The sequence below is a fragment of the Leopardus geoffroyi genome, chromosome A1 (assembly GCF_018350155.1).
Source record: "Leopardus geoffroyi isolate Oge1 chromosome A1, O.geoffroyi_Oge1_pat1.0, whole genome shotgun sequence".
In the NCBI taxonomy this organism is placed as follows: Eukaryota; Metazoa; Chordata; class Mammalia; order Carnivora; family Felidae; genus Leopardus; species Leopardus geoffroyi.
The window spans coordinates 2,185,890-2,209,001 of NC_059326.1; the positions used below are offsets into that span (position 1 = coordinate 2,185,890).

The 23,112-nt window shown below is 40.0% G+C and overlaps 1 protein-coding gene across 4 annotated transcripts in view; it reads right to left on the reverse strand.

The window, feature by feature from the left end:
- The window catches only part of ZDHHC20 (zinc finger DHHC-type palmitoyltransferase 20), an 80,322-nt gene that overhangs the window by 44,714 nt on the left and 12,496 nt on the right, over positions 1–23,112 (reverse strand). For all 4 annotated transcript variants that reach the window (XR_006705872.1, XM_045452942.1, XM_045452880.1 and 1 more), the window contains exons 2-3: positions 8,929–8,955; positions 4,408–4,511 (exon numbers count right to left, since the gene is read on the reverse strand). Coding sequence is in view for 3 of the 4 variants with exons in the window: in XM_045452942.1 (XP_045308898.1) it covers positions 4,408–4,511; positions 8,929–8,955 (131 nt within the window). In the remaining variant the exon portion in view is untranslated. The remainder of the gene's footprint in view (positions 1–4,407; positions 4,512–8,928; positions 8,956–23,112) is intronic.

Consider the following 23,112-nt stretch of genomic DNA (forward strand, 5'->3'; position numbering starts at 1 on the left):
TTAACCTGAGACTGTGGAGGTCACTTATCTAACCTCCCGGGCAGGTAGGAATCTTCAGACGACGTTTCTGAGATCCAGTCCCTCTTGAATCAGATAATGAAGTACTTCCCTACTTTGCAAAATGGCCCATTCTCTTTTAAGAGAATTATAACTTGTAACTTGTTTGAATTAAAAGTTCTTTCCTGACATGATGTGCCCCTGTAGCATTCACAGTAAAGTATAAGAACCATATGGTATGAGGATAAATATGTATTTGGAAAGGAGACATTCCTTGTAAAATGTGAACAGATTTCCCTGGACCATCCTATTTCTAGCCAGGCCTCAACATCATCACTCTGCCTTAAAGACTACTGTTACAAACTATGAAAAACTTAAACGAAATGAAAATCTCACGAGACACCAGAATTTTAGGTGAGGAATGGAACAAAAAAAATGTTAATGGGTTCGAGTTCTGAAATTATTATTATGTATCTGGTTTTCATTAAAAGCTATGACTATCATTCAAACTATAAAACGCCAGTATCTTAAATTCAGTGTTCAGATGGTTCCATTTAAATACACATTAAATACCAGTTAAGAACCTGGCACTGTTCCAGGTAACAGGAATCCACAGATGAGTAACAACGTGGCCCTTGCCTCCAAAGTCCGTTTCTACAGTCCAGTTGGAAGGTCAGCCATGCCAACAGAGAAGTACAAATTACAAATCAGCGTAAGTGCCAGGTACGATATAAAGCTCCCTTAGGAGGGAGCGGGAACTGCCAATGAAAGTGTCTCGGAGGAAGTGGGGTCCGGGCTGGTTCTGAGAGATAAACAGGAATCTTGTGGGAAAACAAGGAGGGGAAGAGAATCTCCGTAACAGGCGCAGCGTGCAGAAAGCACGGAGACGTGACCGCAGCAAGGTATAGTCAGCGCGAGATAGGACTTGGCTATCGAGGGCCAGGAAGAAGCAGTGGAGATGACACTGCTAAGATGTTAGGTCACGAAGGGTCTCGTGCACCGTGCAAAGGAGCACAGCTTGCATCGTGTAGCTGGCCGGCAGCCGCTGCAGGGTGATGGGAGGAGCGATGGGGCCGTATCTTGTCCTCGGAGAGAGGTCGCCTAGTGACAGAAGATGCCTGCTGGCTCTTCAGATGCTGCTCCTCCTCACAGTTCATTCATTCACATATTTAGCAATCTGCCTGCTGTGTAAGACGTCTGACTCGAGGCAACGGGGACAGAGCAATAAACAACGAAGATCCTCCCTTCAAAGAGCTAAGACTTCAGCGAGAGAGATACTATGCTTATAAAGGTCTCAGTTTAGGTGCCACGTCCTCAGAGGTTTCCTTGGCCATACGACCCAAAGGAGCTTTTCTCCCTGGTGGCTTTTATTGTTATGCTTTACTCCATCATCATGTCCTCATTCGAAAACTAGGTAAATGTATCACAGTTGTAATCATTTGTTTACCATCTGTCTCTCCCTTTAAAATGTAAGGACCATGTCTGTCTTGTTCCCTTAATTCCCAGAGCCTAGCACAGTCTGGTAAACAGTAGGTGCTAAGTACTTGCTGACAAAGAATGAAGAATATACCCAGGGGCGCCTGGGTGGCTCAGTCGGTTGAACGTCTGATTTTGGCTCAGGTCACGATCTCCCAGTTTGTGAGTTCGAGCCCCACGTCGGGCTTGCTGCTGTCAGCGCAGAGCCCCGCTTCGGATCCTCTCCCCCTGCTCGTTCCGCCCCTCCCCCGCCTGTGCACGCTCGTGCTCGCTCTCTCTCTCTCTCTCTTAAAAATAAAAACACTAAAAGAAAAAAAAGAAAAAAATACCCATATGTATAACTTAACTTTCCTAAAAATGTAGAGCTTTTTAGATTCAAACAATTTCCCTGCATCTGATGGCCAAGTGTTTTTCTAACCTCTCAGCTCACAGAGTCCTTTTAATGCAGTTACTTTAGGAGCCACCTCACAGCTTTGTAACTCCTACAAGGAGCTACCTCAGTCAGCCATCAGAGAACCACAAACTCCTGCTCTTTTCTGGCTGTCACCCTAGCTTAACTTAGCCGCCCTTGACGATTTCATAATCAACTCATTCAGTAGTGAACACCTACTACGTGCTAAGTAGTGGGGAGACGGGTGTAGCACAGAACAGCATGAAAATGATCTCTGCCCTCAAAAAACGGACAGTAAAGTGATGCATTCAAGGCACCAGGCAACTATGAAACTGGACGGTAAGTTCTATGACGGGAAGGTGGAGCGTGCCATGGCAGGGCCACTGGCCACAGGCCGGGGCAGTCAGCTCACCTTCTCGGAACAGGGAGCGTGAAGAATGGGGGTGTATGTAACGGCTTAGGTCCTGGGCTGAATGCTAGATGGATGCAATATGACAAAACAACAACCAAAATAAGTAAATAACACTCAAATGGCGCTTATTACGTGCTGTGTATTCTTCTCAGCACTTTACATACACTACTAACCATACACTGTTATTATAAACATTACTAACCACATATATTACTAATCTATTCAACGTTTACAACAATCCCGTAAGGCATATACTAGTATTGTCCTCGTTCTACAGGACAGACGTGAGGTACAGACGGTTGAGGGAAGTCTCCAATGTTGTTGAGCCGGGGCAGTCTGGGGCCGGAGCCTGAGTTCTTCACCTCTACACTGTACTGCTTCTCAAAAGCATTACCGACTGTTTTTCTTATTCTATGTTTTCTTTCCTATAATGACAACTGTTTACTTCTACACATGCTATATTTTCAATGGCCATCACTAGTATTAAGTGATCCAATAAAATCAGCTCCTTTTCAACTCAGAGCTTAAGGTATGGATGGCAGTTTGTAACATAACTTTAAGAGGCGACTAATTATCGTCAAATGTCTGAAGAATATATCTGAAGAAACACAAAGTTTGATCGATGATTTCACTACCCCTTAAAACAAAAGCACCCAATAGAAAAAAAGGGCAAAAACCATTTGGCATTTTCTTAATGCTCAATTACACACCACATATGATCCAGCAGTTGTAATCCTAGGCATCTACCCAAAAGAGCTATATATGTACGTTTGTAAATATGCATGTATGTGTATATAATATGCATATACAGAAGAATGTTTACAGCAGCCCTATTTTTAACAGCCTTAAACTGGAACCCACCCAAATGCCCTTGCCCATGAATAACAGACCAGTTAAACAAACTGTTATTTACCGCAACCGAATACTCAACAAGAATGAGAATGAATGCTTCACAACTATATGCAACGACACGGATGAATCTTGCAAACGGAATGTTAGTGAAAGAAGCCAGACACACAAACACACACGGTGTAGGATCCCATTTACATGAAGTGCAAAACCAGGCAAAGCAAACTGATGCTATCAGGGGGTCAGGAGAGTGGTCTGTGGCAGGTGGGTGCCTGGAAGGGCGCACGAGGAGGCTTACGAGATGCTGGAGATGTGTCGTGTCTTCGACTGGGTAGTGGTTACTAAAAGGTGTTCGGTTTGTGAAAATGCATCAAGCGTACACTTATGTTTATACTCTTCTGTGTGTATGTTCTACAAAAAGTTAAATGAACGTTGATATCATTTTTAAACACTGGGTCTATAATTCTGAAAGAATTTGATAGGAGGGGAAATAATTATCATCATCACTGGTTGCCAACCATGTGGCAGGTACTGTGTTAAAAGCTTTACGTGAATGAATCTCACTTAATCCTCACAAACATCTTACGGAAACAGGCACTATTTGTTAGCTCCATTTTCCAATGAGAAAACTGAGGTTCAGAGACATTATGTAATGTGTTAGAGCAGAAAATCAAACTCAGGTAACCCTAACGCCAGAGAGCATATTCTTAGCCATCTAGCTATACCAAATGTCAGTCAGCTATGTCAAGGCAGGAGAAACATACTGGTCTTAAAACTTACTCTACATGAATATTTACTCACATTATTTTTCCCAATGGAACCTCAAATTAGAAGAAACACTAGACATACTAAAGTATAACAAACAATAGCCTAGACAAGTTGTTCTCACAACCAAAACTTTCTTCTGTCGCAGCATATTTGTTCAGGCCTGAGAAAATACGTTAAGGTGTCCAAAAATAAACTCTACTTCTCTAATTCAATTCTCTGTCCCTTAAGATTTTTTACTCCAATAAAAAAAAAAATATGTCTTTAAGAAAACATAGCATGGCAGAAAAATACCAGTATAAGCAAACTTTAGCACTATTCTCGATCTCCGCGTGCTGAGCGGGTTGTATCTAAGACCGGGCTGACGACTCACATTCATAGCGTGGAGTCACCAAGCGAGTTCATGAGCGGAAACAGAACAAATGCATTATGTAATAAAGTTTTAACGAAGGTAACACAGGGAAAATAATTCCACAATTAGCTACAGCATTTGGCAATTTACCAACATGAAATTTACCTCTTTGGAGGGGGAAGCGGGAGATGTGAAAATTGTCATCCAATAGGACCATACAAACATAACAAAGAACAGATGGAAAGCCACAAGGTAAACAACGGCCTTTCCTGGTAAATAAAAACAAATAACATTTCATTGAATCCAGGTGAAAACAGGAAGAAGCTTTACATTAAAACACAATATTTAGGGTCAGGATGCTTAATCTAATAAATAACCTTCATTAAAATCTACTGAAGACATCAAATATGTAAACGCCTTTATCTGCATGATGTCACAATTACAGATATGAAGAAACATTCAATTCCTGCATTTAAGGGTTATCAGCCTGGTTTATAAGTAAAGACTGCAGTCTGAGAGGAGATTTGATTTTATTAAAACGCTTAAGATTCAAGTTGAAACACCTTCTCTCAGTGTATTTCAAGGTCTTTCTAAAACTTACATCTAAAAGTTACATTTTAAATGATTTAAAACTTATTTAAGACAGAAGCCACCACCATGAACATTAAGTCCAAGGAACTATCAGCTGAAAGTAATACAGGGAGTTCCCATCACAGTGAATAATGAGTCATCTGAAAAACTCAGTTCCTGGATTGTCCAGAAAAGTTATGCTAAATTTCATTCTCCTTTCCACAAAGGGTACCCAAGAATTTTCAGCCACTTAAAATTCCTGCCATAACTGGTTCCCAAGTAGATTAGCGTAACATTCTAACACCCTTAGCTCCAAATATTAACTCACAGATATAATTCAAAGCTTTTTGTTGTTTCTGCAGTTTTTCTATTTGAAAGAAGCAGAACAGGTTTCCAAAAGAAGCAAGGACTATTTACCAGCTGCCTAAAGTCCTTTTCCATTTGGAATGCGGCACCACAAACCACTGAACAAAACCACGTAGACACAAGCATAAAAGTCTGCAATTCTACTCATTTTGAAAGTTGAGATCAAATATTACTTCTTCCACATAAGCCTTCTCCATTACTTTTCAATTCATTACCTCTTCATACCATACTCCCTCCCAAATCTGCTCAGACTTCAGTTAAAGCACTTAATTTGTTTCATTAAAGTTAGCTGCTTAATATTGATGACCTAATACATGCAAAACATTTAAAACAGTGCCTGGTACATAATAAATCCTTAATAAATACTGGCTATTTTTTTAAGTAATCTCTACGCCCAACGTGGGGCTCGCACTCACAACCCTGAGATCAAGAGTCGCATGTCTATTGACTCAGCTGGCCAGGAGCCCCAGTACTGGCTATTATTATCATTACTATCCAAGAATCTTAATTTCCTCTCAAAATTTGGTTCTTTTTGCACGTTCCCTATTTCGGTGTTTCGCAAGTTAAAGAAATGATAAAAGTTTTCACTGGTCTGCAGTGAAATGAGAAACATTACGAACAATGTAGTGAAGTTTTCATAAAGCTAACATGTATTGAATTCGAAGTACTATTCTTCCTTTGGTCTGAAGTTATTTTTCTCTCACTTCTGGTTTAAAAAGTGTTCTTTTGAAATAAAATAATGATAAAAAAATTAACAATCGTTGGACCCAGCCTTTTCTTTTGCTGTTATACTGGTGCATGTGTGGCTAAGAGAGCAGAACCACCAGTCCCACAGTTAACTGGCGCGGGAAGCCTGGGCCCAAGGACTCCTCACATCGCACCGCTGATCGGCACAAAGTCCTTCAAATTCCAATTCCTAAAATCTCTTTCAAAGTAAACTCTCTCTCGTTATTTTCACTCTCAGTGTAACAGCTCATATCCTGTTGCTGATCTCATTTGGTTCACTGCAAAAGCCAACTGGTCCCCTTGCCTCCAGCCCATCTCAATGGCCAGTGTAAAATGTGTTGTTCAGAGTATCACCTTGGCTGTGACACGGCTGGGAAGGAACTCCATGTGCATGACTGGTGTATGCGCTGTAAACCACTGGGACTTCTTAGTAGCCACGTTTGACCACAGCTACGCAGATCACTAATTCCACCCACTGAAAGCCTACCTGAAGGTATATAATGTATACCTTATTTCTAACCTTCCCTATAGTCCTGGAAGGTGTTCTTTCAGTTTCCAAACGTGAAACCTGAGGCTCAGAGAATTTAGCATCTTGCCCAACGTCACTTAGTAAATGATAAAGCCAGAATTCAAACCCACATCCGCTTGACAAAAATCCAAGGTTCTTTTCATTACGTCGTATTTTCCAAGAGTATATTTTCCTTCACTTTACCCACCATCTTAGTAGTTACATCCGATTTCAGAGCCAACATCTGATGCCAAGATAAAATCTTTCCCACATCTCCCATCTATCTTCAAATTTGCTTTCTTTTCAACGTCCACTAAAACTGATTGTCACCCTCATTGAAAATTCTGGTTTCTGAAAATCTCTGCTCCCTTCAGGTTGAACCCCGTGGTCCACCCAAAGGATTCATTATTATTCCTTCATTCGACTTCCTTTGGAAAAGTATACTGGAGCTCAGTCTCCTACTGTTATATGAACAGTGAGGCATTTACTGAGTCTGCAGTATTATTTTTACTTAGCTTGCTTCACTTCTTTATATTTTTGCCTGGCCTCCATATTCAATCAAATTTGTCAATCTTCGTCTGTATACTACTGTATAGATTTGAGATAAACGGTAACCTTGAGGAACTTTAAACTTCTTAATCATTTAGTTACTTACAACTAAGGTCAGCATATGAAACAATATACTCTCAAAATATTTTTAAAGACATTTAATATCTTTTTAGAGTATTTCTGCTCTCCACAGAACAAAATGGTTTCTGCTTTAAAAAATCTCAACCCTCAGCTAAAAGAACAAAACAGATAAATCTCTTAGCATAATGCCTGAAATATAATAAGTTCTTAACAAATGGAAATTATCACATTATAATGTAATGAAACACTGCTTTTATTTATTTATGTTTATTTTTAATCTTGAGAGGGAGGGAGAGAGAGAAAGAGAGACAGACAGACAGAGCACAAGCAGGGGAGGAGCAGAGAGAGAAGGGGACACAGAATCCAAAGCAGGCTCCAGGCTCTGGGCTGTCAGCACAGAGCCCAACATGGGGCTTGAACTCACGAACCACAAGATCATGACCTGAGCCGACGTTGGACGCTCAACCGACTGAGCCACCCAGGCGCCCTGATGAAATACCGCTTTTAAATAAATTAGAAATAATGTGATTGTTAGTAAGAAAACTTCTGGTTCACATATATATGCTATAAACCATTGGTCAGAAGTAACAAAGTAAACTCTTAGTTAACTAAGCAAATTAAATAAAAGCAAAAAAAAAAATCTATAAATCAAAAAATCTGATTCAAAAATCACCTGTAAGTGAATTTAAAAAAACAAACAAATAAGCAAACAAAAAAACTCCATCAAAAGAATCTTTGAAAGACATGGGCAAAATAGCCCCAAGAAATAATAAGTTAGATGTTCTTTTCTAAATACTTCAGAAATTTCTCTGCTTTCTGTATCTGTGCTATCACATATAGAAAACAGTTTTGATTTAAAGGAAGAAAATCAAGCCTACCAAGGGGAAGTCTATATTCCTCTCCAACCCTGGCTAGAACTGACAAATTAAGAGTCAAAGGCAACTTGAGATCTACATGCTTAATGCCTAATTCTTTCCAATAAGAATAAATATTTATCAGTAATTTCTAACTGTTCAACTGTTTTAGAAATCCTCTGGATTTTGTATCTCAAATCAAATTTTATTTTTGAAATTTGATTTCAATAACTTAGTATTTTCTTTTATCCTGGGGAAATATTGAGCAATGATTTTTCCCTCTAGGCATTATCTCGTTGACTAGTTGTTACAAAAAGTGGAATTCCCTTTCAAAATAAACTCGTAATACAATTCACAAATTTAGTCTGGTTATTTTGTAAGATGTCTGTGAGCAGCAAAGCATTATTTTTAACAAACACATTATCAAGAGAACCATCAGTAAAATCTGGGCATCATGAAACAAAATCCCCTCTTCAACTCTAGCTAGAACGGATATTAAAAATCTTTGGGGGTGCCTGGATGGCTCAGTTGGTTGGGCACCTGACTCTTGATTTGGGCTCAGGTCATGATCTTGCGGTCCTGGGACCAAGCCTTGTGTCACTTCCATGCTGAGGGTGGAGCCTGCTTGGGATTCTCTGTCTCCCTCTGCCCCTCCCCCACTCAAGCTCTCTCTGTCCCTCTAAAATAACTAACTACACATTAAAAAAAAAAGAAAAAAAATCTTTGAAGTACTACCGTCAAGAGTTCTGAAGAACATACAAGGCATAAATATGTACATAAATATATCAAAGAAGTTTGGGTACTAGGTGACTTACAAAATAACAGCTACTCCAATTTATATAAACACCACAAATGAAAAGATATCGAATGAATACGAATAAACACAATACTGTATCTCCTACTTAAACTTTAAAAACACAGATTTTATTTCTGAAAACAAAAACACATATAGTCATCACTAAATAAAAGCAAGCGGGCTGCAATTACGATACCATAAATATTCTACTTAAATTGAGACTTAAATTGCCTTACCGTTTTCTCCATTTCCAGAGAGAGTAACTAGAATAGAAGAAAAATAGTGAATAAATAATATACTTTAAACATTTTGTACATAAATTTTATTTCAGAGCAACTATTCATCCTAGTATCTTTTTCACAAAAATAAAATTTAGTTATAATATGTAAACACTAACGCAAATTCAAGATTGCACACTTTTTATTTATTATCTTTTAAAATATAATTTATTGTCAAATTGGCTAACATACAGCGTATACAGTGTGCTCTTGGTTTCGGGGGTAGATTCCCATGATTCATCACTTACATACACACCCAGGGCTCATCCCAACAAATGCTGCCCTCAATGCCCATCACCCATTCTCCCCTCTCCCCCACCCCTCTTCACCTCTCAGTTTGTTCTCTGTATTTAAGAGTCTCTTATGGTTTGCCTCCCTCCATCTCTGTTTGTAACTTTTTTTCCCCTTCCCCTCCCCCAGTCTTCTGTTAAGTTTCTCAAGTTCCACATATGAGAAGACTGCACACTTTAATTTTTTTTTTTTTTCAACGTTTATTTATTTTTGGGACAGAGTGAGACAGAGCATGAACGGGGGAGGGGCAGAGAGAGAGGGAGACACAGAATCGGAAACAGGCTCCAGGCTCTGAGCCATCAGCCCAGAGCCAGACGCGGGGCTCGAACTCCCGGACCGCGAGATCGTGACCTGGCTGAAGTCGGACGCTTAACCGACTGCGCCACCCAGGCGCCCCTGCACACTTTAAAAACACTAAAATGCTAAACATAAAATTTTTTTTCTCCTCAACCAATCACATTAAAATTTTTTTCAGGCCTTTGTTACTTTCAAACCTATCAATACGTAGACAGTTATGTTTTCTTTAGCTCTTTCCTTAATGCCACCTACAGAATAAATAGGACTCTCCTCTATGGCACTCATATTTACATAATCAGTCTGGGATGTACCTTACTAAACTTTGTGAAAACTATACTCAAGACAATTTGTCTTTTTCTATAGAAAAAAAGGAAAGGAACCCATCCCTATAATTTTTAGAGTGCTTTTTATCTGTAGCCTAAAATCCTGAGAATTGCTATTTATTCCTTCTCTCCAGGTAGTCCAATGGCTTTTAGGTCCTGTTAATTCTACTCCCTAAGCCTCTTCAAATCTGTCACCTCCTTTCAATTTTTCCCATTACCTTATTTCAGGCCCTCGTCAAACATAATGGCTTAAAGACACTTTCAACTATCAGTTTCAACACACCTCACCCCCAGCAAATTTGATGGCTGAATATTCTTTAACACTTCCCAGCAGCCTTCAGAATAAAGTCCAAGATCTTCAGGGCAGCAACCACGGGCCCTCTGGGATCTACCTCTCCAGTCTGTCATTTGCCCGTACCTGTGGTCTAATTATCCTGAACAAACAGCAGTTTCCTAAATGTACCAAGCAGTTTCATGTGTGCTGTGTGCCTCTCCAACTCCTACTCCAAGGCACAGTTTAAATACTACCTCCTTTGTAAAGCCTTCCTGAGTCCCTCTTTAGGCAGAGCAGACACTCCTTTCTATCATCACTGCTCACTCTTTCATCTCTGCCATGCCACGCCATTTTTTTTGCAATTACTTGGTGATATGTCTGTCTCGCTCTACTGGACTGCACAGGTGTGGAATCATGTCTCAGATTAACAACCCTAAAAGTTATTATTAACTGTGTTTTACAGACAAGTAAGCTAAAGCTCAAAATATTTAAGTGACTTGGCTAAAGTCACAAAACTAGTACATGTAGTGTAGCTCAAGCCTCCTTGGACTTGTATTCTGTCCTACAGTATCTCTCACCTTATTCATTGTTTTAGTTCCAAAGCCTGGCATACAGAAGCAATGCTTAAGAAATATTTGTTAATTCAATAACCATTTTGGACTAAAATCTGTTGATAAAAGAGAGAAGTACCTGGACACCTCCTTAATAAACTAAAACATACCTACTTCAATCTCCAAACCAGCATAATTAACGAGCAACACGACAGAAGTATTCCCACTAGCGTTCAGGAACAAAATAAGCAAGTTCATGATTTTTTTTAAAGCATTGTTTTAGAGAGGCATAGGGCTTCTTCTCAACCCAGCTCAGAACAGTCAGGTAGAACAGTGGAGTAGTTAGATCCTGGGCTGGTGCCCCCTGGCCTCACAGAGCATTCCTCATTTATGCTAATATACACTAAAAATAAAATTTTCAATACTGGCATGATGTGAAATGATTAGGAAGCACTAGGCAAGCCACACAATTATGAGAAATAAATTAGTGGTATACAAATGGAAAAGAAGCAAATGTATCACTAGTTGTATATTGTAAGACTACATGCCTTCATAGCCAAAGAAAACCAACGGAGAAACTACCATAAACGAAGGTGGCAGTAGTATACAGAAATCAGAGCTTTCCCAATATACGTGCAGTCGCTCTGTAGAAATTATAAGTGAATAAAAGTTTTATTTATAAGGCCACCTAAAAAGATAACATTCCTATGGATGGACAGAAGAACTGGGCAAGATCTACACGAGGGCTCCCCACAAGCCTCCACTGATACCACGGGGACGGATGCTTCATTCCTGCCCCGTGGGAATGGACATCTACCAACTGCCCAGGCCTTCACCTGCTCTGTTACGGCCCCAGTAGGCAAGTGGGGGAGGAGATACAAGACGGTTTCCTTGTGAAAGCTGGGCCAGGGGGAAGTCTAAGCCCACACTCAGCCTCTGCTGGAGAAAGTGGGGACACAGTGTAGTTTTTCCATGGTTTTTGGCTGGAGCAGGGCAGTTACTGTCTAGTTTGTCTTCCTAGGTCGCCCTTCTCCTGGTTTGGCTGAAGAAAACCAGCTTTCTTGGGGTTTTTCTGTCTGTGCCCACTGGTGCTTCCAGGCTGCCAGCTTCTCTAGCATGCAGGACGGGACACACGAAGCAGGGAGTTTGCCTCAGTATCATTCCTCAGGCACCACGGTCCTCAGCTGATCTGCCTTTCTCTCTCCACACTTCAGCATCTTATGTTTGTTTATGTTCCAGGGTTTTTTTATTATTATTACTTTTAATGTTTATTTATTTGAGAGAGAGAGAGAGAGAGACAGACCGTGAGCAGGGGAGGGACAGAGAGAGAGGGAGTCACAGATTCTGAAGCAGGCTCCAGGCTCCGAGCTGTCAGCACAGAGCCCGACGCGGGGCTTGAACTCATAGACTGTGAGATCATGACCTGAGCTGAAGTTGGACGCTCAACCGACTGAGCCACCCAGGCGCCCCCCCGTACAATATCCAGGGGTTTTCGTTGTACTTAGCAGGAAGAACAGTAAGAGTGTGTATTCACTCGTCCCAGAACTGGAAACTCCAATTTGTTTCTTTTTACTGCAGAGTAGTATTCTATTGTATGGAGGTCCCACAACTTATTTATCCATTTACCAGCTGATAAGACATTTGCTTTTCGTTTTTGGCTACTACGAATACTCACATACAAACCTTTGGGTGGACATATATTTTCATTACTTGGGTAAATATTAGATACGAGATTGCTGGAGCTCTGTTTAACTTTATCAGAAACAGCCACACCGCTTTCAAAAGTGGCTGTATTGTTTTACATTCCCCACCAAAAATGTATGTTACAAGTTGCTTCACACCCTCATCAACACTTGGAACTGTCAATCTTTAAACTCGTAGCTATTCTAAAAAATATATAGTGATACCTCATTGTGATTTCGTGTTTCCCTAAAGACTAATGATGCTGAATATCTTTTTACATGCTTATTGGCCAGTCCTACACTTCTTTGTGAAGTTGTGTGTTGAAACTGTTGGCCACATTTTAATCATTATTTCCTTTATTATTGAACTGTAGGCTCCTTATATATCCTATAGTCCTTTAACCAATATATTGTGCAAATATTTCCATCTAGTCCATATTTTATCTTTTCACTTATTTAACAGTGAGTTTTATTTATTTTTTAAAGAAACACAGTAAAACAGTGAGTTTTAAAGAGCAGAAATATTTTATTTTGATGAAGCCTAATTTATCATTTTTTTTCTTATATGGTTCATGCTTTGGGCCCTACTTAGCAAATCTTTACCAACCAGAGGACACAAAGACTTGCTCATATATTTCTTTCTTGAGGTTATATAGGCTTTACATTTAGGTCTGTAATCTATTTTAAAAGCTGATTTTAAAAATTATGGTATAAAAAAGATGGTATAAACAGGGTTGAAATAAATTTTATTGCATTTAGATGGCCAACAGTTCCAATCTTTTTAGCTGAAACTATCCTTTCCCTGTTGAATTGCCTTGAAACTTTTGATAAAAAACTAATTAAAAATTAAATTAATGGGGGTTATCTACGTGGCTCAGTTGGCCAAGCATCCGACTTCGGTTCACGTCATGATCTCATGGCTCAGATTCTCTGCTGTTAGTGCAGAAACCGCTTCAGATCCTCTGTCTCCTCTCTCTGCCCCTCCCCCATGCTTTCTCTCTCTCAAAAATAAATAAACATTTTTTAAAAAGTAAATAATTAATATGTGTAAGGGTCTGTTTCTGAACTCTTATTCTGCCTATTGATGTATATGTGACCAATCTTACCCCAATACCACACTCACTTGATTATATGTAGCTCTCAGTAAATCTTGAAATCAGACAGTGTGAGTCCTCCAACTTCTTCTTTTTGAAAGGTGTTTTGGCTATTTTAGGTCCTTTGCATTCCCATATAAATTCTAAACTTACTGATTTCTTTAAAAAAAAAAAAAAAACGCCTGCTGGGATTTTGGTTGGCTTTGTGTTGACTCCATAGATCAATTTGGAAAGAACGGACATCTTTGTAATAATCAGTCTTCCGTTCCGTGGACACAGGGCATCTCTTCATTTTAGATTTTATCTCATCAATACACAAAATCTCGTATGTATTTTGTTACATTTATCCCTAAAGTGTTTAATGTTTTTGATGTGATTATAAATAGTGCTTTTAAGAAATTTCAATTTCTAATTCTTATTAGTTAGATATATAGCTGAGTTTTGTTTAGTGATCTTGCATCATATCCTATGAACTTGCTAAATTCACTTATTAGTTTTTAGTAGTATTTTTGTATATTCCTTGCGATTTTCTACATATATGATGTCTATTAACAGTTTTCCTCTCCCTACTATCTATGTATATGCATATACATGCTTTTTTTTAAAGTAAAACATCTCATGAGTTCATACTAATAATTCAAATTCAAATTCAAGCCTACAAAGTTTTTATCATTTATCTTGTAATTGTACCTTTTTTTTTTTTTTTTAAGAACTGAGAACCCTGGTTCTCAAAGACAGGATGAAGAATTAGGATATCATATATTACTCATTTTATTTTTTTAAATGCTTATTTTTGAGAGAGAGAGAGAGAGTGCAAGCAGAGGAGGGGCAGAGAGAGAGGAAGACAGAGGATCTGATGCTGGCTCTGTGCTGACAGCAGCGGGTCCAATGCAGGGCTCGAACTCTCCAACCACGATATCATGACCTGAGCTGAAATTGGATGCTCAACTGACTGAGCCACCCAGGCGTCCCTTATTACTCATGTTCTTTATCCCATATTGCCCACCCAACAACTTTGATAATAAGACCAATATGATTACTGAAAATATGATTACTCATTTAAATAATTTTTTCACACTGCTGTCCATTTTCTTTTTTTTTTTTTTTCTTTTTTTTTTCAACGTTTATTTATTTTTGGGACAGAGAGAGACAGAGCATGAACAGGGGAGGGGCAGAGAGAGAGGGAGACACAGAATCGGAAACAGGCTCCAGGCTCCGAGCCATCAGCCCAGAGCCTGATGCGGGGCTCGAACTCACGGACCGCGAGATCGTGACCTGGCTGAAGTCGGACGCTCAACCGACTGCGCCACCCAGGCGCCCACTGCTGTCCATTTTCTAATAGCTCTACTATATCTACATGTTGTAGCATATACCCAATTACAAACTATAGTCCCTTTTCCTTATTACCTTTACTTATAGGTCTTAGGTCTCTAAGAACAGACGTATTTAATGTTCATATCAGAGTTTAAGCTGATATCTCTGCAGTCACTCTGGTTGTCTAAAACTCATTCCCATTCTCTAGCAAACTGGTTTTGTCATAGATATTATTCAATTTGTTGAATGTTTTTGTGCTCTGGGGAGACTCAAAAATAATGCACCATCACCTTCCCAGAATCTCAGGACAGTGACTTTTTGAAAAGAAAAAGTGCCTGGGTGCCAGAGGTGCCTGGGATGGTTGAGCATCCCACTCCTGATTTCAGCTCAGGTCATGATCCCAGGGTCATAGGACTGAGCCCCAAGCTTAGCACAGAGCCTGCTTAAGATTCTTTCTCTCGGGGCGCCTGGGTGGCTTGGTCGGTTAAGCGTCGGACTTCGGCTCAGGTCACCATCTCATGGTCGGTGAGTTTGAGCCCCGCATCTGGCTCTGTGCTGACAGCTCACCTGGAGCCTGTTTCAGATTCTGTGTCTCCCTCTCTCTCTGCCCCTCCCCTGCTCATGCTCTGTCTCTCTCTGTCTCAGAAATAAGTAAACGTTAAAAAAAATTTTTTTTTAAAAAAAGATTCTTTCTCTCTTCCCCTGCCCCTCTCCCCTGCTCTCCCATGGGCGCTCTCCCTCTTCCTCTCTGAAAATAAATAAGTAATGAAAAGAATAGGCCAGACGCCTTATGAAATGTACCGGATTTGTCTGTTTCTTTTTGGTGTCCTCAACTTCATACTCTATCCCCTACCCCAAACTCCTCTTCCTATTATTCCACTCCAAGTGTAAAGGTTTCAATGTAATTTGGGGGTGGGAGGGACAGAATGGACAAGAATATTCAGATCTGAATATTCTGGGATCAGGAGGTATATTATTGAAGTCTGTCACTCTGCCACGCTTGGATCACTTGACAAGGTAGCAACTACCAAGTCTCTCCTTCGTGAAGGCACATTTTTCACTTAATCATGAAGTCTTTTGTGGGGTAAAAGTTAACAATATGTGAATATCTTCTTCACCCAACACGTTTCACCGAATGGTGTTAATATCCGCTGATGAATCAATTATTTTGTAGAATTTGAAAATTACCATTAAAAACCCTCTTTTATTTATTTCTACACTTTTAAGCAGGCATTCTTCTATAAAGCGCTTTCAACTAGTGATTAACTAGAGCTTCCGAAAAAGGCAGCACAAAAACTTAATTATTGCCCTTTACCCACTTTCAGAACAGAATGTTGATATAACATTCAACTCCACCGTTAGCAAATAAATTCAAATTTTCTCTTTTTGAATATCAATGAGGAAACTTATGGATTTTTATTTAATATGCCATTATCGGCTACCCTCATTCTTTTTTAGGCTCAAACTGTCTCGTCTTTGGCCGATGCTCTTCCGAGGGACCCCTGCAACCTCCTGAATGGGCCCCATTAGTCTCTGAGCACGTCTTTGCTGTCTAGCACAAGATGTCCCAGGGCTCACTTTACATCTTCCCTCCTGCAGACCTGAAATTAGCCATTTCTCCAAGGGGCACTGGTTCTTTTTTTTTTTTTTTTTAAGTAGGCTCTAACCCTAATGTGGGTCTTGAACTCACGACCCCTACCCATACCCCCCCACCAAATCAAGAGTGGCATGCATTTTGGACCCAGCCAGCCACGGTGCCTGCATTGGTTCCTTTTAGTAGTATTTGGAAACCAAGTGATGAATACTAGGGGTGCTCATAGCTACTGGAGTTTCACTGCTTTTAGGCCCTTTGGGATGACCGAAATAGTGTTACAAATCCGTATTTATGTTCACATTGATATTTCCCATTCAAATAGAACATTATGAAGTTTTTCCTTAATTTTCTTGGCATTATATTTGTATCTCTTTGCATTTATGTACAGTGAAAATCTTAGTTCCTAATTAATTTACTTACTCAGCTCATCCTAAAATATAAATAAAATAGTTTAAAAACTGCATACTAGTTTACGGTTTCTTTGTAGTTTTAAAATTCTGCTTCGTTTTGGCTTTAAACTATATCCCACGAAGGAGTACAATATCCAAAAGCCACTTGAAACGATTCTTTCCTGTGTATAGTATCAATTTTACGTAAAATTAAGTTATTTGTGTCATGGTCCCAAACTTTCCAGTTTGCTTTTGCCTCCTCTTTGTTTATTTTTTGAATAGGCAAAAAATATAAATGGCTTAAAAGTCAAAACTATACAAAAAGGTACTCAGAAAGACCTAGCTTTCCTTCCTTACCCTCTCACTCCAGGTAGTCATTTTTATTAGCCTCCTTTGTCATATTTCTTTTAGCAAAGTAAACAAATAAAAATGCATTCCTAATTTCTTCCTTTACATATTTATTCTGCATCTTGCTTTTCTCATTTAACACACCCTGGAAATCACTGCACATGAGTACACAGAGACAATCATTGTTTGTGTGTGGAAGCAGCGCACAGTGTTCCAGGGGGTGGGTGTTCCAGTTCTACAATCAGGGCTCTATCGATAGACAGCTGGGCGGTCTCCAGCCTCTACTGTTACAAACAATGTGGCAATGAATAACCTTACGCATGTGTTGTGTGTTTGTGGAAGTTTATTCTCAGTGTCGATGACTGACAATGAAATTACTGGACCAAAAGTAAATCTGCCTGGTTTCCCCAAATCCCTGTTAGAAGGGTTGTTCCATTTTGTACCCCTCCCAGCAATGCTGGGGACTGCCCGTTTTTTCCATCGACCCAATACAGTGTTGCTAAACGTTTTGTATCACAGGGTGATTTGACTTTGCATTTTCTTCTACATGAGAATAAGCATCTTTTCATATGTTTATGAGCCAGTCCCTTCCTTCCATCCCTTCCCCGGAACTGTTTCTGTCACTTATGCACTTTTTTTTCTATTGGGCTTTCCTCACTCCCCGGTTATAAGGCCATCCGCCCATGTTTCCTTCCAGTACTTGAGTGTTTTCATTTTTTACACTCAAATGTGGCCCATTTTGAAAGGGGAAGAGTATCAGATAAGCCTGAAAAATCCTGTGTTGCCAGAAAGTCAGGGAAGGATAAATGATGGCGACCCGTTGAAAGAACACGGAAAAGTTGAAGGGGCTCCTCCCGGCCAAATCTGGGACAACATGAGGAACAGATTACAGAGTCTCAAGGTATTTGCCCACAAAGACACCCACCTGGAGTCCGATGCTGAGACACCGTGCGGGCTACAAGCCATGCACTAAGGAGAAATGCAACCGTGGCACAGGCTTATCCAAACCTTGGCCGACGAGAGAGAGCTCTAGAGCGGGCGGCCCCTTCTCACTCAGACACGGGATGGATGCAGCTGGCACGGGAAGGTGTGACCGTGTGTGCAGTTAGTCACACTGACAGAGCTGACAGCCAGAAGCTGACACAACTGAGCGGCGAGCGCTTGCTCGAAGGGTCTGTGTGGTACGTCTGAGTCCACTTATTAATTACAAAGAAACGCTGTACCTTTACGGGATGGAGAAACCTGGCCTGAAGCGCCTGAAGTGGTGACTGAAGTTAACATCCGAGACATGGTACAATCAAAGGCACGGCGTCACTCTGGGGTACTCCTGCTAGAAATATGCGCTTTGAATCCAATCGTGAGGAAACACCACCTAATTTAAGGGGCATTCCGCAGAGGAAGCCTGTCCTCGTCAAAACTGTTACGGTCACGAGCGAGAAAGCAATACTGAGCAACTCTTCCAGATGAAAAGCCTCTAAGAGACAGGAGACTACCTGCAGCGTGATCCTAGGCCGGACCGCGGAGCAGAAGGGACTAGTGGGGCACCTGGTGAAATCTGAGCAAGGCTTCCAGACTGGGGGAGTATTTTATCAACGCTAATTTCCTGATTTTGTGAACTGTAGGCTGATACTACGTAAGAAAGTGTTCTTTGCTGCGGATGGAAGTTTGTGTCCCCCCCCCCCCCCCCCGCCCAATTCATACATTTTTTGAAGATGGGGCCTTCGGGAGGTGATTAGGTCATCAAGGTGAAGCCTTCGAGAATGGGATTAGTGCCCTCATAGGAGATCTCAGAGAAATCCTTTGTCCCTTCTGCCACGTGATGATATAGTGACAAGATGGCCATCTGAACCAGTAAGCGGGCCCTCACCAGACAACAAATCTGTGGTGCCTGATGTTGGACTTCCCAGCCTTCTGAGAAATAAATTTCTGTTGTTTATAAGCCACCTGGCCTGCGGTGCTGTTACAGAAGTTTGAACAAACTTGTTCTTAGAAAATATCGCTGAAGTATCGGTGAAGGGACGTTATATCTGCAACTTACTCCCAAACTGTTTCAGAGAGACAATGACAAAGAACGTGCAGCAAATAATAACATTCAGGGAATCAGGGTGAAGGACATATGAAAATCCTTCGGACTATTTTTCACAAGTCTGAAATTACTTTGAAATTAAAAGTTTAGGGACGCCCAGGTGGCTGGCTCAAGCGGTTAGGCATCCAACTCTTGATCTTGGCTCAGGTCATGATCTCACGGTTTGTGAGATCAAGCGCTCCATCGGGCTCTGTGCTGGCAGTGTGGAGCCTGCTTGGGATTTTCTCTCTCTCTCTCTCTCTCCCCCTCCCTCTCTCTCTCTGCCCCTCCTCAGCTCTTGCTGTCTCTCAAAATAAATAAATAAACATTAAAAAAAATAATAAAATTAAAATGTTGAAATAGAAGAAGAGAAAAAATAAGATTTTATCAATTTGTAGTTTATTCTTGGAGTATCATGTGAGGTATGGACTGGATGTTATCTCTCACCAAATATCTACCCAGTGGTCCCATCTGTTCCTCTGTGACTTGAGATGCTACTTTTATCACGTCCTACATTTCTATAATTACTATTTGTGGACATTCTAGTCTGCTCCATTGGCCAATACTTCTATCCACGCACCATACAACTGTTTAAGGCTTTATCTTCTAGAGCAGCTTTAGGTTCAGAGCAAAACTGAAGCGACAGTAGAGTGAGTTCTCAAATACCCCCCTTACCCCAACAGGTTTTTTTAATTTAAGAGAGACAGGGCGCGCACGGTGCGTAAGCAAGGGAAGGGCAGAGAGAGAGAAAGAGAGAGAATCCCAAGCAAGCTCCATGTTGTCAGCCCAGAGCCCGATGTGGGGCTTGATCCCATTAACCTTGAGATCATGACCTGACCCAAAATCAAGAGTCAGACACTCAACTGACTGAGCCACCCAGGCTCCCCTCAACAGATTTAATTATAGAGGTTTTGTAGTTTAAAATCTGGTGGGGTTTGCCCTCTTTATGACTCTTTTTCAGAGGTTTCCTGGTTCTTTCTTGTTTGTTTTTCCCAATGACTTTTAGGATCGACTTATCTAGTGCCAGGAAAAAGACAACTTTGTTGAGAATGGAATTCATTTACATATTGACTTGAGGAGATCAGAAATCTCTGTAATGTTGAGTTATTCTATTCATGAACATGAAATATGAAATGTCTTTCCACTTATTTAAGTCTACTTTTGTGTTTTTCAAGAATGTTTACCCCTTACAGATTTGGCATATTTCTTAAGTTTATTCTTAAGTATTTTATCTTCTTGATGTTAGTGGAAAAGGAGACTTTTCTCCCACTATGTTTTCAAACAAATTATTATGTATATACAGAAAGTATTGGGTTTTTGTTTGCTAATTTTACTCAATTCTTTTGGTTTCAGTGTTCTGCTGTTATGGATCCTCTTGGCTTTTCAACATACACTATCACATCATCTACACAGAGAAGTAGCTTTTTCTATTCCTTTCCAATGTCTTATGCTTCTAATTATTTTCTCTCGATTGAATATAGCAGTTGATTTTGTCAATACAGTACAATGGTACACAGCAATGGCCATGGTAACAAAGCATCTTACTTGTTCCTGGTTTTAGCAGAACGTGATCAAGTATTTTGTATGTGTGTAATTTTGTCCAAAAGTCATTTATTACTATTTTATCAAGTCTTTTTTAAAATGAGAAATAGGGGCATCTCAATGGCTCAGTCAGTTAAGCATCCGACTCTTGATTTCAGCTCAGGTCATGTTCTTACAGTTGTGAGTTCAAGACCCACATTGGGCTCTGTGCTGACAGTGCAGAGCCTGCTTCGGATTCTCTCTCTCCGTCTCTCTCTGCCCCTCCTCTGTTAGCACTCATTCTCTCTCTCACTCTCTCAAAATAAATAAATAAACCTTAAAAAATACATAAAATTAGAAATAGATGTTGGCATTTTTCAAGTAACTCTTCATCATCTACAGCAATAATGACTTTTCTTCCTAAATGATGAATTTAATAACAAAAGGTAAGTAGAAGAAATTAGCTACTACCTCCCGGATGTACTGTAATACCACTTTTTCCAGAGGCGCAGTCCTTTCAGTAGTGATGTGCTCCCCACCCTCCACCCCCATCACCACTATTGGTAGCTTTGTTCCCAAAGATCAACAAGTCTAAAAGAATTTAAATAGGTATTTCATGAAAAAAGAATTCTATGGCAAAAGTTTAGAAAAATACTGGTGAAACAGTTACTGACTTGGTTATGGCAGGACTTCTTAAAACTTGTAATATGCATAAAATATCTAGGAATAAACTTAACAAAAGAGGTGAAAGACCTGTACTCTGAAAACTATAAAACACTGATGAAAGAAATTGAAGATGACACAAAAAAATAGACATTCCATACTCGTAGACTGGAAAAACACATATTGTTAAAAAATATCTATTATTACCCAAAGCAATCTACACAGTTAATGCAATCCTTATCAAAATGCCAACAGCATTTTTCAAAGAACTAGGACAAACAATCCTATAATTTGTATGGGACCACAAAAGACCCCAAATAGCCAAAAAAAATCTTGAAAAAATAAGAAACAAAACTGGAGTTATCACAATTCCAGACTTCAAGTTATATTACGAAGCCGTAGTGATCAAAACAGCATAGTGCTGGCAGAAAAACAGACACATAGATCAATGGAAAAGAATACAGAGCCCAGAAGGAAATTCCTAATTATATGGTCAAATAATCTTTAACAAAGCAAGAAAGAATATCCAATCAGAAAAAGACAATCTCTTCATAAATGGCACTGAGAAAACTGGACAGCCACATGCAAAAGAATGAAACTGGACGACTTTCTTACACACAAAAAATAAATTCAAAATGGATCAAAGACCTACATATGAGACCTGAAACCATAAAAGAGCAAAGACAGTAACCTTTGACATCGGCCACAGCAACTTCTTAGATGTGTCTCCTGAGGCAAGGGAAACAAAAGCAAAAATAAACTATTGGGATTACATCAAAATATAAAGCTTCTGCACGGCAAAGGTAACAATCAACAACCTAAAAAACCTACCGAATGGGAGATGTTTGCCAATGACCTATACAATAAAGGGTTAATATCCAAACTATATGAAGAACTTCTACAACTCAACACCAAAAAACCAAATAATGCAATTAAAAATGGGAGAAGACATGAGTAGACATTTGTCCAAGAAGACACACATTTGTCTAACAGACACAGGACGATGTACTCAACATCACTAATGATCAAGGAAATGCAAATCAAAACCACAACGAGAGATTATCTCACTCCTGTCAGAATGGCTGAAACCAAAAACTTAAGAAACAAGCGATGGTGAGGAAGCAGAGAAAAAGGAACCCTTGTGCACTGATGGTAGAAATGCAAACTGGTACAGCCACTGTGGAAGACGGAGGTTCTTGAAAACATTAAAAATAGAGCGACTCTATGATCCAGGAACTGCACTACTGGGTATTTACTCACAGAATATGAAAACGCTAACTTGAAGGGATATATGCACCCCTATGTTTACTGCAGCATTATTTACAATAACCAACTATGGAAGCAACCCAAGTGTTGACAGATAAATGCATAAAGAAGCTGTGCTATATATTTACAATGGAATATTACTGAGCCATAAAGAAGAACGAAACCTTGCCATTTGCAACAACACGGATGGATCCAGAGGGTACCATGCTATGTGAAATAAGCCGGTCAGAGAAAGACGAATAGCGCATGGTTTCACTCATCGGTGGAATTTATTTATTTATTTATTTATTATTTTTTTTTAATTTTATTTATTTATTTTTGGGACAGAGAGAGACAGGGCATGAACGGGGGAGGGGCAGAGAGAGAGGGAGACACAGAATCGGAAACAGGCTCCAGGCTCTGAGCCATCAGCCCAGAGCCCGACGCGGGGCTCGAACTCACGGACCGCGAGATCGTGACCTGGCTGAAGT